At 46.4% G+C, this 20,792-nt stretch overlaps 1 protein-coding gene and 1 non-coding gene across 3 annotated transcripts; one reads left to right on the forward strand and one right to left on the reverse strand.

Annotated features, from left to right (window-relative positions):
* Window positions 1–8,417: 8,417 nt before the first annotated feature.
* LOC142842885 (small nucleolar RNA U3) lies at window positions 8,418–8,631 on the reverse strand. Its single transcript, XR_012909530.1, has one exon. It is a non-coding gene; the product is annotated as a small nucleolar RNA U3 (small nucleolar RNA).
* Window positions 8,632–9,412: 781 nt separating this feature from the next.
* Window positions 9,413–18,710, forward strand: Gtf3c6 (general transcription factor IIIC subunit 6). Of its 2 annotated transcripts, XM_075945105.1 has the most exons (6): window positions 9,415–9,568; window positions 9,910–9,990; window positions 12,697–12,760; window positions 12,853–12,897; window positions 14,944–15,057; window positions 16,935–18,710. In XM_075945105.1, the coding sequence occupies exons 1-6, from the start codon at window positions 9,476–9,478 to the stop codon at window positions 17,222–17,224; spliced, it is 687 nt and encodes a 228-aa protein (XP_075801220.1). In that variant the 5' UTR covers window positions 9,415–9,475; the 3' UTR covers window positions 17,225–18,710. The 2 variants fall into 2 exon arrangements, with proteins under 2 accessions (XP_075801230.1, XP_075801220.1); XM_075945115.1 differs by lacking the exon at window positions 14,944–15,057 and having other exon boundaries at window positions 9,413–9,568; window positions 16,935–17,356.
* The last annotated feature ends 2,082 nt before the right edge of the window (window positions 18,711–20,792 follow it).

The raw sequence follows: 20,792 nt of genomic DNA on the forward strand, positions 1-20,792 counted from the left end.
ACAAGTGAGCAAAATACTCAAGCAAATACAATAAACAAATATGAAAATATTCCTCCGAGTTAAGCAGATTCCATACCCTATAATCAAGACAACACTCCATTTATCAGTTCAGTAACACAGAAGAAACACAGCACTGTTCGAAGGAGACAGAAGAAAATTAGGCCAAGGAAACACACACACACGAACTAACAGATATGAAACAATGCAAGCAACGTGGCTCCAAGTGCGGCTCAGGGAAGGAGGGTTCCATGGGAGCCAGCTAGCAGGATGAGCTTCTGGAGCAGGAGCAGCAATGTGGTTCCAAGTGCGGCTCAGGGAAGGAGGGTTCCATGGGAGCCAGCTAGCAGGATGAGCTTCTGGAGCAGGAGCAGCAACGTGGCTCCAAGTGCGGCTCAGGGAAGGAGGGTTCCATGGGAGGCAGCTAGCAGGATGAGCTTCTGGAGCAGGAGCAGCAACGTGGCTCCAAGTGCGGCTCAGGGAAGGAGGGTTCCATGGGAGCCAGCTAGCAGGATGAGCTTCAGGAGCAGGAGCAGCAATGTGGCTCCAAGTGCGGCTCAGGGAAGGAGGGTTCCATGGGAGGCAGCTAGCAGGATGAGCTTCAGGAGCAGGAGCAGCAATGTGGCGCCAAGTGCGGCTCAGGGAAGGAGGGTTCCATGGGAGGCAGCTAGCAGGATGAGCTTCTGGAGCAGGAGCAGCAATGTGCGCGGAGGAGAGGCTGGCAAATGACGGTGGCAGCAGAGACCAAGGCAGGGTGCTGATTAACCGTGTGGTTAGGAAGGAAAAGGAAGGGTGTAAGCTCTGATGCGGCCCTCGAGTCTGATACCAGTCGGCTTGTCATCAACGCTCAAAGCTTCTCTCTAAGCACGAAGGTTGCCTCCCCTCTCCCCCTCCTTCTTTTATTTTTAATTTCTTTTTTTTTTCAAGACAGGGTTTCCCTATGTTGCCCTGGCTGTCCTGGTACTCACTATGTAAACCAGGCTGGCCTCAGACTCACAGAGATCCACCTGCCTCTGCCTCCTGAGTGCTGGTACTAAAGGTGTTTCTACCAAACCAGGCCCCGGCCAAATCATTGGTAATAATGGCCAGACATGAGAAATAACACAATCTCAGTACTAGGGAAACAGAGACAGGAGAAGTAATAATTTCAAGTCAGTTTGGGGTACATAATGAGTTCTAGGCCAGCCTGGACTACAGAGAGACCCTGTGTCAATAATAACAATAATGACAAATATATACCTAACTACATAAACAAATAAAGCAATATTCCTAAGCTTCATGGTTCACAGTTTTTGCTTATTTGTGTTTGTTTTTTGTTTTTTTGGTTTTTCGAGGCAGGGTTTCTCTGTAGCTTTTGGTGCCTGTCCCGGACCTAGCTCTTGTAGACCAGGCTGGCCTCGAACGCCCAGAGATCCGCCTGCCTTTGCCTCCCGAGTGCTGGGATTAAAGGCGTGCGCCACCACTGCCCAGCTGTTTTTTTTTTTTTAAGATAGGGTTTCTCCCTGTAGCCCTGTTTGTCCTGGAACTCCTCTGTAGACCAGGCTGGTCTTGAACTCGGAGATCTGCCCGCCTTGGCTTCCCAATTGCTGGGATCAAAAGTGTATACCTACCACCCCTGTCTATGGTTCATGTTTATTATCCTAGTACTTGAGAGGTGGGAACAAGAAGATCAGGAGTTCTATGTCACTCTGCTACATGACAGTTTGAGGCTAGCCTCTAGTACACTGGACTCTCTCAAAAAAAAAACCAACAAAAACAGACAACAACCAAACAAGTGTGGCGTTGCACACTCAGGAAGCAAAGCCAAGGGAATCTCTAAGAGTTCAAAGCCAGCCTGGTCTATATAGCAAGTTTCAGACCAGCCAAGGGTTATATGGTGAAACCCTGTCTCAAAAACCAAACCAAAACAAGCAAACAAACAAACAAACAAAAACAATAACAAACAAACAAGAAAATGCGCTAGGGAGGTGACTCGGTTGGCAAAGTGTTTGCCACACAAGCAAGAAACCTGAGGTGAATCGCAGCACCCATTCAAAAATCTAGGCCTGGAGGCTGGAGCGGTGGCTCGGTGGTTAAGAATGTGGACTGCTCTTCCCCTGGACCTGGGTTCAGTTCCCAGCACTCATGTGGCAGCTGACTCCTGTCTGTGACTCCAGTTCCAGACAATCTGACACCTTCACACCAATGCACAGAAAATAAATTTTAGAAAAATCTTGAAATTAAAAAAAAGCTAGGCGCCGGGCGGTGGTGGCACACACCTTTAATCCCAGCACTTGGGAGGCAGAAGCAGGCAGATCTCTGTGAGTTTGAGGCCAGCCTGGTCTACAAGAGCTAGTTCCAGGACAGGCTCCAAAGCCACAGAGAAACCCTGTCTTGAAAAACAAAAACAAAAACAACAAAAAAGCTAGGCACGACAGATCTCTGAGTTCCAGGCCAGTCAGGTGATAGCCCCCCTCTTCCCACACACAGAAAAAAAAAAGAAAGAATAAAAGTTGGGCATGAGCCAGATGGGAGCACAAACCCTTGGTCCAAGAACTCTGGAGGCAGAGAAGGTGGATTTCTGTCAGGCTACAGAGAATGTTCCAGGCCAGCCTAGAGAGACCCTATTTCAAAGATAAAAACAAACCAACAAAGTAAAAAGCCGCACATAGGAGTGTGTTCTTGTAACCTCATGCGGGGAGGCAGACACAGAATTCCTGGGGCTCAGTGGCAAAGCACTTTACTGTAATTGATGAGCCCCGGGTACTAGTGAGAGATTCTGTCTCAAAACCACAAAGTGTGCCAAGCTAGCAAGATGCCCCAGCGGGGAGAGGCACCCGCTGCCAAGCTGCCAGCCTGAGTTTGATTTCTGTGTGGCACGGCCCGCAAACGGAGTGCTGACTCCCGCAAGCTGACCTCTGACCTCCACACCTATGCTGTGGTATACGCCCCCTGCCCAAAGAAATAAAATGTAATGAAAATTGAGAAAACAGGCTTCCTGACTTAGGGCTGACTGCTGGCCTTTGCGTGGAGTGTAGACACAAGCACACACGCAGCTGGGGGTGTGGCCCAACTGGATGGCAGAATGCTTGCCTAGTAAATAGGAGCCCTAAATTCAGTCCCCAGCACTGTGTAAACCTGGAGCGCTGGCACACAGCGGCAACCCCAGAACTCCTGGAAAGAGGAGGATCAGAAGTTCAAGGTCAACCTCAACGACACAGCTACGTGAAACCGTTTTAAAAGAATAAATAAATGGTAAAATAAAACAAAAATGTTATACTTAAAAATTAGTCATCCCTTTAACTTACACTTCTGCTTAGTTGGCTTCGGCGCTATATCATCTTTTTATATTTTAAGAACGTGGATTCAGGGGCTGGAGAGAGAGCAGTAGTTAAGAGAGTGTTCTCTCAGAGAGGACCCAAACTCAGTTCCCAGCATCCAAGCCAGGCCCTTCATGGTTCCTATAACCCCAGTTCCGGGGGCTGTGACGCCCCCTGCTGGCCTCCTCAGGCACCAGCCCCCTCCACTGTACATACACACGTAGTTCAAATTCTGGAAACAACGTAGATGAACTTAGGCTACCTCCAATAACGGAAAGTGTGTTTTCAGGCTACACACAGGTAAGATTATCAGAGGAAAAGAACGGCAGCAATATGGCTTGGCTGGGAATGAATGAAAATGAGCAAGTCCCATGCACTTTTACACACTGGGGTTCTGGTTTCTCTTGACGGCCACAGGCATGCAATCCTCCCCACCGCGAGGGCGTGTGCTGCCATCCCTCGCGGTTGCTATGGCGACGGGCCAACCGCCCCATTTACTCATACCTCTGCTTACTCATGCCTTCAGCTTACTCAGAACCTCCCTTTCGCCAAGGTTTAGCTCTCATCCCCACAGCCAGCCGACTGACTCTTATATGACCCTGTCCAAATTCCTGTCAGAGGAAAAAAAATGAATCCGACTAGGCCTGACTCGGTTTTCAAATTGAACTGGGCATCAAAATGTCCTGGAGATTTCAAGCCACCAACTCGGGCCCTCCCAGGATTTGTTATTTTAGCATTCTTGGGTAGGGCCTGAAAATTTGCATTTTTGACATAATCCCAGCTAATGTTGAATACAATGCCCTGGGAAACACCCTTGAAAACCACTGGCCTGCTTAATCATCTTTTTATCTGTTTAGACAGACAACTGGGGCAAGCTACCTCATGTTCCCAGCACCATCCGGCTGCACAGACTCTCGGGCTGTAGCTGGAGATTTGCAATTCCTTCTTCCCTTTTAAAATCTGTTCTGCATGTTTATCGCTAAACACCAAGACAAGATCGCCTTTATTACAGATTTCTTGGGAACTAGAAAATCCAAAGATCTACTCCAGTTATCACCTTCTAACCAGACAACCCCAGATTCTATTTACATTTTTTCAAGTTATTGCATGCAATCTCAGACTTGAGGCTTCTAAAGCTCACAGAACGAACCCTTGAGGCTCACCCCTGCGTCTTTGAGTCAAACAATGCTCTAATGAAGTCATTCGCAGGCATTCAAACTTCGCACATTCCATGTAGACAAGTTTGGATGTGTTCCCCCAGCGTCGTAAAAAACGAGAGCACTGTGCCATCCTGGACTCCTGCGGAGGTTGTTCACAATGACTGCGGGACAGCTGACTCTCAGGGGTAGCTCTCACGTCTGCTGGATGGCATTATCGGCAGTCAGAACAGTGTACAATTTAGGTCGAAATCGACTGTCCTATTTCTCCCCTGTTCTCGCGAGCTCAGAAGGATGCCCATGATACAGGCAGAAATGGCCCGTTGTTTCCCTCACAGGCATTTCCACTAAGACTTCTTGGTTTTTTCCTCAGTGTGCACACATCTTGGCATCTTTACTTAGGATCTTTCTGCTCTAACAGTGATGTCTGGACCCTCGACTTGGCGAAGGCGTGTTGATCCTCCCTCAAGACTTTTTTCACTTCTGTTCTCAACCTTCTGCTGCCAGCCCTGTGGCGACATCCTGGTTGAGTCCAAACTCCAACTGACAGAGGTAAAATGAGTCCTTCCTTTTTTTTATTGGCCTCATCATTTGGCAGTCCCCAAGCCTTACTCTGAGCAGGAGAAGCCATGCCCCAAAAGGAAAGAACTTTTATAGGTTGTAGGTGAGGGGTGATGACGGGTCTGCCACAAGTCGGGTTTGTGCCCAAGTAAGGTCAAAAGCTGACCACTTCAGGCGGCAACTTGGGCAGCTGGCACCTTCAGTGGAGGAGCTGGAGAAGTCGCTAAGAACTCGGAACGGAACATTTTGGCACCTTTGTTCGGAGACTCCGAGTGGGCGGGGTTTGGTGAGAGAGGCGGGAATGGGGTTTTCCAGGTTATCCAGGGTGAGCTGGAGGCTCCAACCCAACAGTCAGTTTCAACCGTCATCTTAACACAATCTAGAATCACCTAGATAGAGGGATTGTGGAGACTGGTTGCCCGGTGGACATGCCCGTGGAGGATTGTCCAGAATATTTGATTGATGTGGAAACCCATTCTTGGCAGCATGATTCCCTAAGCAGTGGAGTTGAGCACACCTGCCTGCATTCATCATGAACGGATCAGGCAAAAGCACCTTGGCCTAAGTACTGCCATTTTGATTTCAGACTCCATCTTACCTGTAGGGTGAAATAAAGTTCAGGTTCTCAAGCCGGAGGGGAGCTGAGAACTCTCCAATGGCTGACCAACCTCCTCTGATAGAAATAGTTGTTATGAATCTTAAGTTCTCTAAGACATTATGGCTGTCCTAACAACATAAAAAAACAAATGAATCTCATTGGTTGGACTGAAAGGCTTACGTTCGGTGTCCCTAGTCTTTGATTCCCGATTGGTGAAGATTGTAACTGTAACTTGGCAACGAAAGTTTATGGTTTTTGTGCTTATAATCCCTGCTTCTGCCGCTGCTCACGACTGACAGGGGAAACAAGCCTCCAGAGTCCTTGTCCTGCGGCTCTTATTGATAGTGAGTGACCCGATTATGTGGTGATTATTAAAGTCTTTGGAACAGTGTTGTCTGTCTCCTTCTTTGTAGCACGCAGTGGGCCTCCACCTCCTTCCTGAGTACTAGGTGCCATATCGGTCACTTTATAAAATGCTGAAAACCAAACTCAGGATTTTGTGCAAGCCAACCACTCTACCAAAAGAACTGCCTTCCCAGCCCCTGTAAGCAGCCTGAAGTCTTTGTCTTCACATATCGAAGAATATTTTTTTTTAAGGGAGGGTCTTAAGTAGCCCATTCTACACAGTCAAAGATGATCCTCTTGGGGGGCTGGAGAGATGGCTCAGAGGTTAAGAGCATTGCCTACTCTTTCAAAGGTCCTGAGTTCAATTCCCAGCAACCACATGGTGGCTCACAACCATCTGTAATGAGGTCTGGTGCCCTCTTCTGGCCTGCAAGCATACACACAGAAAGAATATTGTATACATAATAAATAATAAATAAATATTTTAAAAAAACAAAGATGATCCTCTTGAAACAGGGTTTCTCCGTGTAGCCTTGGTTGTTCAGGAACTCTCTCTGTAGACCAAACTGGTCTAGAACTCACAGAGATCCGCCTGTCTACGCCTCCAAGTGCTGGAATTAAAGGCGTGTGCCACCACCACCTGGTTCATAGATGACCTTGCGCTCCTGCAGAGATCACAGGCATGCAGCACCACGCCCCATTTAGGTACCTCTAGGGGATAAACTCAGGGTGTCCTGCATGTTAGGCAAGCACTCTGCTAACTGAGCCACATCCCTTAACTGGAGTCCGAGAAATTTCGTGACTATTACTCTGGCATCTTATACAGTGTCACAAATTTTATGAACTTCTCCATCACCACCACCCCTTCTTTCTTTGGGACAGAATCTCACTGTGAAGCCTTGACTGGTCTGGAATTCATCCTGTAAACCAGTCTGGCCTCAGATGCACAGAGACCCATTCACCTGCCCCTTCGTCACAAATCAAAGGCCGATGCCACCATATCCAGCTATTTTTGTTTTAATGTGTGTTTGACAGACACATATACACATAAAAATAGTAAGGCGAAAATAAATAAAAAAAAAATTAGATTTTAAACTGGGCGGTGGTGGTGCACACCTTTAATCCCAGCATTTGGGAGGCAGAAACAGGCAGGTCTCTGTGAGCTTGAGGCCACAGAGTGAGTTCCAGGACAGGCTCCAAAGCTACAGAGAAACCCTGTCTCGAATCCCCCCCTCCCGCCCCAAAACTTACTTTCACAACTATTAATGCTCTCTAGTAAGCTGGAACACTTAACATGGTCTCAGTATTTAGTCGTACATGGCTGTGACAAAGGACTCTTTGCTACTGTGATCTGGTAGAGAAGTATTCCAACTTGGTTTCTGAGGCCAGAGCATCAGTACTGCGGAATTTACTGGGGTGAAAATGGTCACTTGCTATCTGGAGAAGCCTCCACTCACTGTGATGCAGTTGAAATTTGAAGAAGTCTTACTTACCCAACACTTAGTAACTGCCCTGCCCCATTGGCGGTTGGACCAGGGGTTTCAAAGGTGCCAGGCGAATGCTCTACCATTGAGCTACATTCTCAGCCTTACACACGTTTAAAACCAACAAAAACGTACAACTGAAAATAATACTGAAACAGGACTTTAACCCTAAAGGTACTTTTCACTAGAATTCCGCTAAGAAATGTGTTTTTCCTTCAGGCTTTTAAGAGCAAGCAGGAGCAGACTGTTAGTTAAGTCACTTGTCGCCCCCGCGTGGCAGATTCTGAATATCGCGCCCAGTATCATTAAAAACACAGAAAGGCACTCTGTGCTCCTCTCCTAATTGCCCCTATTTACTCCTCGCAAAATTTTCTTTTCTCCAAGTAACTTCAATTACGGTTTCAAAAGACCTAGTTTGGCACATGACTCTTTAATAGAAGATTCTTTAAAAATTCTCTTTTTTAAAAGGATTCTTCGAGAGCCGGGCGGTGGTGGCATACGCCTTTAATCCCAGCACTTGGGAGGCAGAGACAGGCGGATCTCTGTGAGTTCGAGGCCAGTCTGCTCTACAGGAACTAGTTCCAGGACAGGCTCCAAAACCACAGAGAAACCCCGTCTCGAAAAACAAAACAAAAAAAAGATTCTTTGAAGGGCATTGCTCTCATTGAAAAGAACAAAAACAAAACAAAAATCCGGGCGGTGGTGGTGCAAACCTTTAAACCCTTCCCGGCACTCGGGAGACAAAGGCGAAAGGATCTCTATGAATTCGAGGCCAGACTGGTCTCAGAGAGTTCCAGGACGGGGTCCAAAGTTCCAGAGAGAGCCTCAAAACACCCCCTCAAACCCCTCCCCAAAATCAGCAAAATAGATATTGTACCATCACCCATGCCACACATAACTACACACTTAAGGACCAGAGTCAGCATGAGCAGCAAAGGAAAGAACGAAGCTGTCTTTAAACCAGTAATAAAAAGAAACCACTCAGACTGCATTCTCCCCCTCCACTCTCCCAAAGGGAGAGCAGAACGATCATCAATGGCAAGTAGCAGTTGCACGAAGCAACACTAAGAGCCAGCTTCACGCTCAGGGGAGAATGCTCCATCTCCTCCTCGTGGTTTCGGGTGCTCTACACAGTCAGAGAAACTTCTCTAGTAACGAACTATAGAAATGATCCCTGAAAGTATAGTCTTAAAGTTGTGCTGTCAACCGCTGCCGAGTCACACCTGGCAGTACATTTTTCACTAATGGTGACATTGGATCGTCCATTTCCCCCGCTCCGTCGCCGCCGTCGGTGATATTCTCTCCGAAGAAATAGCACACACATGTATTTTCAAAGTGATGTACGTACTTTCCTTTGAAAAAATAAATTATTCTAAATATTATGAATTGTACAGTAACTCAGATTTAAAGTTCTAATTAGCATATTACGGGCAACAGCCAATCACGCTAGTGTATTCAGGCAAACAAAACCGCTTCCGGTCCAGTTTAAAGATAAAGGGTGTGACTGGTTTTGCTTAGTAACCTTTGCTGTTCGATTTCCATCCTGCCCCAGTCTTCCCAGTGCAACATTTGGTAGTATTAGTGCTGGACGTGCAAGCCTATACTTGGTGCTAGCCAGCCTGGCCTTTAGTTTGCATTAATAATCCTGCTTTAGCCCCTTTAGCAGCTGCTGGGGTGACAGTGTAGGCAAGCACTTCAGTTGACTCGAATTGGTTCTCCATGTTTCAGTGCGACACGCGAAGTACGTGAAGTTTAGTTTCTAAGATTCTGCTTGCGTGCATGCTCAGCTACTCACTGAGTTCTGGGCAGCCTGAGCTCTACGAACCATGTTGTCCCAAGGGGCTAAAAAAAATCGAAATTCCCCAAGCTCGAAAGCTCGGAGTGTGCAGAGGCTTCACGTGGTTCTCTTGCGGACTCCTGGCGTGGCCATCTTGCTTTCTGGCGAGACGTTCGTGCGTCGTGAGCGGCAGTAGCCGGATATGGGGCCCCGCTACCCGTATCCAAGATGGCGGCCCACGGTGGGCGTGGCCAGTGATGGCGTCTCCGAGCGTGCGAGCTTTGGCGGCTGCGATGGATCCGAGTTGGGAGGACGAAGATGAGGAGGAGGAAGAGGAGATAGAGGAGGCTGTAAGCGTGGGTCGAAGGCCTTCAGCATTGGCGGTCATAGCTGTGCCAAGCCCGTTGGGGAAGAGAGTTCCGGATGCGCACGGCGGGAGGGAGGCCCGGAGACTGCTCACTCTTTCAGACCCTGGGGCACAAGAAGCGGGGAGCTCTAACCCCAGTGCTAGTCTACCCATTCTAGAAAGAATAGAGATGGTCTTGGGGGTTCCGCGGGTAATCTGCTTCCACCAGAGACTACATCCAGTTTTCACAAAGGTGGCATCGTTAAATTGGGATTTGGGGCATTTCTGTTTATTGTCCCTTGCTCGCTGGCTGTGTACCATACTAACTTTTCTTTCTTCCGCCAGGAGCAATTTGTTCTGGTAGAGTTGTCAGGAATTATTGACTCAGACTTTCTCTCCAAATGTGAAAATAAATGCAAGATTTTGGTGAGTCTTAGAATTTGGGGAATGTTGTAGATTTTTAGTTTTTCAAGTTCAGCGAAAGTTGTAGATTCCCCCCCCCCCCCCCCGTCTCTCTCTCTCTCTCTCTCTCTCTCTCTCTCTCTCTCTCTCTCTCTCTCTCTCTCTCTCTCTCTCTCTCTCGTTTGTTAAGGCGGAGTTTCTCTGTGTAACCCCAGGCTGGCCTGGAATACTGAAATCTGTCTGCTACTGCCTCCTGAGTGCTGGGATTAAAGGAATGTGCCACCACCACCTGGCATTTTTTCTCAAAGTTAAAACAGGAGTGAAGCGGATACACTTGTCCACGAAGATAAATATGATCATTCCACTTTACAAAGCTTAAGGGACTGTTTCAGAGGAACGGGATAACGGGTGATTCTATGGAGTAAGGAAATGCCTGCTGCCTGAATGTACGGCCAGAGAGAATGTGAAGAACAAAAGATAACATTTTGTTTGGAACTTTGTACAAAAGCCTCATCCAGTGCTGTACCTAAGCAGAGTCTGTCTTTCTAGTAGGCCTAGAAAGTTCCATCCTCCAGTGGTACCAGTCAAGAGTACTAGTCTGGTCCCAGACTCTGGTCTAAGTGTGGACATGTATACTGCGTGGCCAGGCCAGTTGCTCAGCATCCACATTACCTGCTCCTCTCAAGTGTCTGCACATGACAACAGGCAGAGTCTTTGGTGTATCTCCATGGCTCACACCCGAGCCTCAGCCATCAGACTATAAGAAACAGCATGAAAGTAGACCGTCCTGGTACACCCTGTAATGTCAGCATTGGAGAGTCTAAGGCAGGCATCCTTAATGACAAAGTAAATTCTAGGCCAGCTTGAGCTACAAGGAGCCTTGTCTTTAAAAATCCTAAAGAAGCTAGGTAGTGGTGACACACACCTTTAATTTCAGCACTTGAGAGGCAGAGGCAGGTGGATCTCTATGGGTTTGAGGCTGCCTAGTCTACAAATTGGGTTCCTGGAGAGCCAGGACAGAAGGAAACCCTGTCTTAAAAAAAACAACAAGCCAGCCGGGCTGTGGTGGCGCATGCCTTTACTCCCAGCACTTGGGAGGCAGAGGCAGGCGGATCTTTGTGAGTTCGAGACCAGCCTGGTCTACAAGAGCTAGTTCCAGTACAGGCTCCAAAACCACAGAGAAACCCTGTCTCAAACAAACAAACAAACAAACAAAAAAACCAAGCCAGGTGGTGGTGGTGAACGCCTTTAATCCCAGCCCTAGGGAGGCAGAAGCAGGCGGATCTCTGTGAGTTCAGCCTCATATGCAGAATGAGAGCCAGGACTCCAGAGAAGCCCTGTAAAAACAGGGGCTGGGGAGATGGCTCAGAGGTTAAGGACACTGCCTGTTCCTCCAGAGGATCTGGGTTCAATTTCCAGCACCCACATGCAGTTTACAACTGTCTGTAACCCCAGTTCCAGAGGATTTGACAACTTCACAGCAATTCACATGAAATAAAGTTTAAAAAAAATTAAAAAACCAAAACCCAGATTTGACATGTCTTTAGTACCAGCACTTTAGAGGCATAGGCAGGTGGACAAAGAAACCCTGTCTCAAAAAAACAAAACAAAAAAATAAGCAAGTTATAAAGTCTGTGATAATTGTGTGTACATAACAGGTTTCATTCTAATAATCTTATACGTGCACATAATATGTTTGATCATAGTCACCTGTCTCCCTTCGGCCTTCCCTGCAAGGGCTGATGGAATAGAGGATGGCCATGAACTCAGTTTGTAGCTAAGGCTGTTTTTGAGCTTGATTCTCCTACTTCTACCTCTTGAGTGCTAGGATTGCCAGTATGTGCCACCATACCTGGCATTGCTTTTCTTTCTTCTTTTTTTTTTTTTGTGATTACATTTATTTATTTTTGTGTGTGGCTGTATGCGTGCCACGGTATTCCTGTGGAGGAGGTCAGAGGACAGCTTGTAGGAGTCCTCTGACTCCGCCACAGGAATGTAGGTTCTTGGGATTGAACTCAGGTCATCAGGTTTGACAGCAAGCACCTACCTGCTGAGTGATCTTGGTGGCCCTTGAGATTTGTTTTGTCATGGTTTTTTGCTTTTTTTGAAGACATGGTCGCATATGTGGCCTGAGCTGACCCACGATCTTGCCATCCTGGAACTCACTCTATAGACTAGACTGGTGTCAAGCTCAGATGGCCTGTCTCTTTGCTTTCCAAGTGCTGGGATTAAAGGCATGCCCCACCACACCTGATCCAAAGAGTCCTGGCTATCCTGGAACTTGCTTTGTAGATCAGGCTAGCCTCTGCCTCATGAGTGCTTCAACACGCCCAGCTCCGAGGGCATTTTTTTGGTGGTAGGGAAAGTTTTTAAGATGGTTTCTCTGAGAAACAGTCCTGGCTTGTCCTGGAACTTACTTTGTAGACCAGGCTGGTCAGAGTGTCCACCTCTGCCTCTTGAGTGCTGGGATTAAAGGTGTGCACCACTACTACCTGGCTTCAAGGGAAATTTCTTTTTAAAGGTTTATTTATTTAATATATAGTGTTGTCTGCTCGTATGCCTGCAGGCCAGAAGAGGGCGCCAGATGGTTGTGAGCCACCATGTGGTTACTGGGAATTGAACTCAGGACTTCTGGAAGAACAGCCAGTGCTCTTAACATCTGAGCCATTTCTCCAGCCCTCAAGGGAAATTTTCTAATGATGGTATTTTATGCCCTTTAATCTGTTGTAGGGAATTGACACTGAGAGGCCCATCCTGCAAGTAGACAGCTATGTGTTTGCTGGGGAATACGAAGGTAGGAGAGTGCCGGATGTTCAAGCTCCTTTCTCATGTGGCTTTCAGAGTATTTCTGCCATCTTTCCTAATTTGCCTTACATTTTCCTGCAGATACTCTTGGGACCTGTGTTATATTTGAAGAAGGTGTTGAACGTGGTAAGTCATTGCTATGCTAGACTAACTTTCTACAGATTATTTCAAATTTACTGTGTGTTTTGCTTTTTGTTTTTTATTTTATTTTATTGTTGCTTAATATCAGGTCAGCTGTAGCTCAGGCTGGCTTTGAACTCACAATCCTCCTGTGTCCTTAGTGCTGGGATTATAGCCTCGATACACTGTAGCACGAATTCTAATGGTTCTTAATAAAAACCCTGAGCCAGATATTAGGGAGTGAAAGCTGAGAGATCAGAGAAGCAGTGCAGCCAACCACTAGAGAGATCTTCTGCTTCTACAGAATCCTCAGACCAAAAGGACAGTCCTGTGCTCTAACTGTGTCCTCAGACTGCTGCCTCAGACGGATTGCTTCAGACTGCACTGAGCTCCTGTCGCCTTCCGCCTTTTTTTTTTACATTTTATTTTTTTTTATTTCGTTGATATTTATTGAGCTCAACATTTTTCTCTGTTCCCCTCCTTGTCTCTCCCCTCCCTGCTAATAGCTACTCTTTGTCATCTTCTCTATGTTAGTTCTAAAGGATTTGTATCTTATTTATATGTTCATTTGATCTTTACCACAGTTCAGTGAACAAGATACTTTCTGTATGTTTGGAAGCAGCCTCAGTACAGGGTGGCCTGGAATTCTCTGTGTTTCCCAGGCTGGACTTAAGTTCTGCTATTTCCTGAGCCTCCCGAGTGCCAGCGTCGGTGCCTTCTTCATGCTCCTTCATAGCTGGAGAAAGCACGGGTGTCAGCAACAGTCTCAGATTCTCACAGGAGTGAGTGGCAGGGCCAGGGTTTGAATGTTTCAAGGCTCACTTTCATTTTCTCTTAATGATGTTGGAGACTGAACTGTAGATTTGCATATCCTCTCTCTGGCTGACTTCAGACTTGTGATCCTCCTGTCTCAGCCTTCTGAGTGCTTCACTGTACAGCCATGCATTTCTTAATGTTCTTAACCATACTGAATACCTCACTGTGAACGTATGCTGCCATACATTCTTATGTGTGTCTTTGTGTGTACAGGTAAACAACTTTCTCCAAACTTTATATCTAGAGCTAGATTGAGCAAAGGGAAGAAAAAGGTTTAATAAGAGGCTGGGGTTGTAGCTCTCCTCTAGAACATTTGCTTAGCACGTGGGAGGCCTTAGCCACAATTGCCCAGCACCAAAAAATGAATATAAAAAGAGGGGTGGAGGAGAATAAAAATGGAATGTATGCTATCTTCAACTAAATGAGCAGCTGGAACTACATGAAATTCTAAGTTTGAATATTAGCAATAGCCGGGCAGTGGTGGCACAGGCCTTTAATCCCAGCACTCGGGAGGCAGAGGCAGGCGGATCTCTGAATATGAGGCCAGCCTGGTCTACAGAGTGAGTTCCAGGACATCCAGGGCTACACAGAGAAACCCTGTCTTGAAAAACAAAAAAAAAAAAAAAGAAAAGAAAAGAAAAGAAGAAAAGAATATTAGCAATAGCTGGAGTTCATATGGTTCAGATGTCTAGACGCCATTACATTCTCTCCTGATGTGTAGCAGGAGCTCACACTTGGCAGAACAGTATGTGGAAGCCTCTGGTATCTCCTGTCTTTGGTCCAGTGTCTCATTCTCTCACCTCTCTGGGTCTACAGTCTTTAAAAGTTGTAGTTCTAGGCAGCAATATCACAGCAGTTTCCCCCAGGCTTTTCTAACTGGGAACATCCCCGCTCAATCCTCTTGCTTCAAGTAGGGCATTTGGTTCTGGTCCTTCATTTGGGTTATGGGATTGTTGACAAACTGTCCTGCAGGCCAACTCCTGACCCCTATTTCCCATGTTAGGGCTTGAGTCTATCCTGCCTGTTCCCTTCATCTCTGTTTTCATGTTTCTGGCCTCATGGCTGTTTGGGTCTGAGTCTGTTGTGCCTTTGAGTGGCAGTGTTATCTGTCGTTTCTTTGCATGTGGGACAGGAGTGGTGAATCACAGTGTGACTTCCCGTGCTGTCTCCGTAGGAAGTAGTTGAGTACTTGATGTGATGCGTGAAGCAGCATAATAAGATCATTTTATGTCCTAGTGGAGCCGGAAGGGACCGACAAAACAGTGCTCAAGTACAAATGCCACACAATGAAGAAGCTCAGCATGACAAGGACGCTGCTGACAGAAAAGAAGGAAGGAGAAGAAAACATAGGTTCGTTCACTCCATTCTTTGAAGATGGGTGCCCTTAGGCTGGGAACGTAGCTAAGTGGTCAAGAACCCTTGCCCAGCGTTTGTGAGGCCCTTGGATCGATGCCTAGTACTTGCCGGATGTGGTGGCATATGCTTGTAATCCCAGTGCTTTTCGGGGTGGGGGAAGGCAGCTGAAGATCAGGAGTTCAAGGCCAGATTCAGCTACTCGGCAAGTGGAAGGAAGATGTGAGCACAAACCCTGAGTCCCATACATTAATAGACAAAAGCAAGTGTGGGCTTTGGCAGTGGGTGATATGTTGCTATCAGGATATTCCTTGGACTTACAGAGATAGCTATATTAATAAGCTATATTAAAATTTAGCACTGCATTGGGTATGTGGCTGTTAGGTACAATCCCAGTACTTGGGAGGCCAGGCCAGGCTCAGAGTTCTTCCTTTTGCTTTCGTGCCACAGACTCCCCTTTCTACTGATGTCCTCCTGCCCCTGTTTATGCCTCCCTCGCCATCCCCTTTCTTCCGATGTCCTCCTGCCCCTGTTTATGCCTCCCTCGCCATCCCCTTTCTACTTTCATGTCCTAGAAAGTTTCCCTAGGAGGAAAGCATGCAATATGTGTCTTTCTTATCAAGCTTATTTTGTTTAATAATGAGTTTTGGAGTTCTAGTTGTATCCATACATTGTATCCTACATATGTCAACTTAATTCTTATTTATAGCGAAATAAATAAACTTACATTCTGTATTGTGTATGTACCCCTTTTTAGACAGGAACTCTTGCAGCCCAGGTTGGGTAACTTCTGCTCCTCCTCCTGTCACCACCTCCCTAGCACTGGGATTACAGACGCGCTTCCTCTCCCTTTCTGAGTGCCGGGCAATGCAGGCAAAGCTCAATCCTCAGCAGCCTTGCAGGGGACTGCAGAGGCGGACACAGGAGGACAGGCTCACTGGTCAGTCTGTCTACCTGAATCAGTGAGTTCCAGGTTCAGGGAGAGACCTCTTCTCCAAAGTCAGGTGCAGACCGATTAAGGAAGATGTCCCATGTCTACTTTTGGCCTTCATACACACATGCACATATATATTTGCACACATGCACATATACCACACACAAAGAGATTAAAGTTTAGGATGTTTTAAATTGTTATTGCAGCAGTGGCTTGTACAGATATGGACATCAGAGGACAGCTCTGGGTCCGTCTGTCATCCCCCTGTAGGGTCTGTGGATCAGACTTATGTAAATCTCTCATGGCAAGTGCTTTTACCTGCTGAACTGTCTTCAAAACCCCATCAATATTAAATAAATAAGTAGACAAATAAATAAATAAACAAACAAACAAGCCAGGCATAGTGGCTTTCCTTTAATCCCAGTACTTGGGAGATAGAGGCAGACAGATCTTTATGAGTTCAGGGCCAGTCTGATCTACACAACAAGGACTCCATAGTGAGATTCTGTCTCAGGAAAAGAAGATGACATAAAATAAAATCATTTTAGAGGTGCTTGACCTGAAGTGAAGAGACTTGGGAATGAACTTGAGGCATGCAGGGCTGTATCCTCCCTATATGTGTTTATCCCAATGATGGATCTTTAGTATGGTTCTGTATCTTGGCTGTTGTGAATACTGCAGCCATAAACATAGATGTGCAAGTATCTCTGTGCTGGACCAACTCAGCATCCTCCCACTGTGTATCTAGGAGTGATACTACTAAACCGTTTACCGGTCCTCTTTTTTATAAGACATTGTCATATTGATTTCTGTAGTGGTTGTACAAATTTACATCCCCAGCAGCCCCAGTAACAGCTCTTCATCTGTGCCACATTTGTTTTGATTAACTGAAATCTTCTGCTTCTTTCTTATTTGCCCTGCTTATCTCCTGCCCACTTAGATGGCGTAGAGTGGCTGCAGATGAAGGATAACGATTTCTCCTATAGACCCAACATGATCTGCAGCTTTCTGCATGAAAATGAAGATGAGGCTGTAGTGCCGGCCCCTGACAAACCTGTGGAGTTGGAAGACGAAGAGATTCAGATGGAAAGCAGCGCAGAGCAGACCCAGGAGCAGGAGACAGGGCAGCACTCAGAAGCAGAGGACCCTGGCTCTCCTGGAGACACCCCTGCCGAGATGGAAAGCTCTGTCTTCATGGGAATTCAAGATGGAAATGTTTCTCAGTCATGAACTTTTTAAAAAGAGGTCTTATATACAATAATTGCCGTGTAGCTTGCAAATGGCTTACCATTTTGTTGTTACTGTTGACAGTATATATATTTCCAGTTACAGTACAATTTAATATACTAGAATCATGCAGGACCAGACAGGAATTCTGTTTTTAAAAATATAACTTATGGGGCTAGAGAGATGGCTCCATAAGTTAAGGGCACTGGCTGCTGCTCGTCCCAAGGACCTGGCTTTGATTCCCACAAGGCAACTTAAAACCATCTGTGGCTTCAGTTCCAGGAGATCTGATGCCTGCCCTGGCTTCGGTCGGCATCAGGTTCTCTCTTACCTGTCTGTGGGTTCTGGAAATCAAAGCCAGGTCATCAGGCTAGCGCAGCAGATGCTTTTCCTGTGGATCATGTCACAGCCATCTGTCTACATACAACCCCTTTAAAATATTGATGTGTATGTGTGAGTGTGTTTGTGTGTTCACCACAATCTTTCTGACCTGGTGCCCGAAGACTCCAGAAGAGCAATTTGGGTTTCTTGGAACTGGAGTCGGAGATGGTCATGAGCCATATGGGTGCTGGGAACTGAAGCCCAGTGCTCTCCAGGAGCAGTAAGTCCTCTTTAACTGCGGAACCATCACTTGTCATTCTCCCTTATCCCCACCCTCCTTTTGGTTTCCTGAGACAAAGTTTTGCTATGTAACCCGGGCTAGACCTAAATTTTCCAGCTTTTTTTTTTTCTTTTTGAGACAGGGTTTCTCTGTAGTGTTTGGAGCCTGTCCTGGAACTAGCTCTTGTAGACCAGGCTGGTCTCGAACTCAGAGATCCACCTATCTCTGCCTCCCAAGTGCTGGGATTAAAGACCTGCACCACCATTACCTGGCCCAGCTTTTTGACGGTAGCGAGTGTCCTTGTATTTGAAAGTCATCTTGCACATAGACACTAGGAAGGGCAGAAGCAACAAGACAGTAGGTTGGATTTGGAAAGCCGATGCTGCCCTAGACCACTATGAAGAGGGTCAACAAAACCTCTTCCTGGAAAAAAGACCTTGAGGTGGTTTTGGGTTTCGTTTGAGTTTGGGTTTCACGATGTAATCCTGACGGACCAACAGGGAGTTGCCTGCTTCTGTCTCCTGAGTGCTGGAATTCAAGAACTGCCATCATGCCCTGCTGATCTTGAGTTTCCCTTTCAATACTTGAAGATGATAATGGAATGCCAAGTATGATACTATCAATATTATGATTAAAAAATGGCCCCTTGACTGGAGGTATAGCTCAGTGGCAGAGTTATTACCTAACATGCTTGACTCTTTGGGTTTGATGCTCAACACCACCCAAACCAAAAAATATCTGAACAAGGAAATAGGCTGTTTGTGCCTATTAAGATGAGGAAGGCCTAGGCCATCTGCTTCAGGGATTGTCGAGCATCTGCCTAGCTTCTCCAGCTTCTCCTCCACTGCATCTGTGCAAACATTAAAAAAATGCATATTAAACAACAAAGTCTGGCTGGTGCGTGTGAACCACCCGATGTCAGTGCCAGGAACCAAACTCAGGTTCTGTGGGAGAGCAACAAGCACTCTTAACTGCTGACCTCAGATTGCTAGGATTGGCAAAAAGCACCTATACCCACTGAGCCGTCTCTCCAACCCAATCATGGTTATTTTCATTTCTAGTTTATTATATATTATATATCATATAATAGGCAGCCAATAAATATGAAGGGATAAGAAAACCTTCTTGAGCCTTCTTGGTCAGTGATGGCGCACGCCTTTAATCCCAGAACTTGGAAGGCAGAGACAGGCAGATCTCTCCAGGCCATTCTGGTCTGAGATTGAGTTCCACAACAGCAGCACCAGACAGAGAAACCCTGTCTCCAAAAAACAACAAGAAAACAAAACCACCAAATGCTTTGAAGGTTGAAGTCAGCTTAGACTGAAGAGAGCTAAAAGGCCTTGTGATGTCTATTATGAATCAGAATGGAAGCAGAGACACAGATAAAGCAGGGCCAGAGTGAGCAGAACAACACCAACCCCTGCTTGGCTCCTGCGCATCATCCTGGCAGTTGGGAGGCTGCAAGTTTGAGGCCAGGCCAGATTATAGTGTGAGATCCTGTCCCCTAATAAGAGGGACAAAAAAAAAAAAACACCAAAAAACAAAAAAAAACAACACTTATTATTTCTTCCAAGACTAGAAGCTGTGAAATACTACAGACTCTCTTTTCATTTTGCCTTTTGAAAAAGCCAATTACGCGCCTGGAGGACAGCTGAACTGATTCTCCCGGTCTTCCTGTCCTCAGCACTTCATTTTTACATCAGATATATGGAGTTTCTACCACAGACCGGTGCCCTGGAGGATGCCTACTCAATAGCCTCCAAGTTAGTCCAGTTCTGATACTGCCCAGGTCTCACAGGTTAAGGGCTCAATTCCATAGGATTGCCCATCTCTACATGTTAATCTCAAGTAGTGAGTTCCCCAAATTACCCACAATTTATGACTTGGTCACAAGCGGGATGTTCCCACAATCCTTTTCTTACTTTCAACTGCTTGCTAAAACAGCTGAAAGTAAGAATTTAGGAAAAGGACCTGGGAAAGTTCTGTTTTGTGTGTGTGTGTGTGTTTCTGATTTTTCAAGATAGGATTTTTCTGTGTAACAGTCCTGGTTGTCTTGGAACTCGCTTTGTAGACCAGGCTGGCCTCCAACCTTCCAAGTACTGTGATTAAAGGCGTGCGCCACCACCACCACCGCCTGTTCCAGGAAAGTTTGTTTACTAGAATTTCTTGCTTATTTATTTTGAGATAGTGTCCAGTCTCACCTTGAACTTGCTGTGTACTGAGACTGACCTAACTGCTCCTCTTTGGAAACAGCCAGATGGAGAAGCCACATTCATTCCAAGAGCCAAGTGGGTATTCATCTCCTTTCAAAGTCACCCTCCCAGAACCTCCACATACTCAAGACAGAAACCACCTAAAGAAGACAGAAAGTCCTGTCCCCTGGAGCTTTTATGGAGGCATCATTATTAAGCATGGTTGGTTAAGTCACTGGCCACATTATAACTCCAGTCCTTTTACCATTCATGATGGTAAATCAAAGTGAGGTTGAACACGCCAATATTTTTTTTCTACATTTTTCTACATTTAATCCTGACTGTCCTTGGTGACAGGCAGCATCACAAGTTCCACATCAGCACGGGCAATAGCTCTGTGCCAGCTATGGCTGCATTTCAAGATCTTCCCCACAAAACAACACACAAACACACAGACAGACCTTAATACAGTAAACTAGATGCTTGGCAGTGGTGGTGCATGCCTTTAATCCCAGCAGATTAAACTGCAAAGAGGTCTTGAGGTATACAGGTCTCCTGTAGCCCAGGCTGGCATCCCGAGCCCTACATAGCCTGATCCTTTTGTCTTCATTTCCAAAGTACTGAAATGCCATGCCTGCACCCCAATGCTGACCTCTTTGGTGTGTGTGTGTGCTTGAGACAGCATCTCACTGTGGAGCCTAGGCTGGACTTCAACTTCAAGACAGGGTTTCTCTGTAGCTTTGGAGCCTGCCCTGGAACTCCCTTTGTAGACCAGACT

Source organism: Microtus pennsylvanicus, chromosome 1, assembly GCF_037038515.1.
Source record: "Microtus pennsylvanicus isolate mMicPen1 chromosome 1, mMicPen1.hap1, whole genome shotgun sequence".
NCBI lineage: Eukaryota > Metazoa > Chordata > Mammalia > Rodentia > Cricetidae > Microtus > Microtus pennsylvanicus.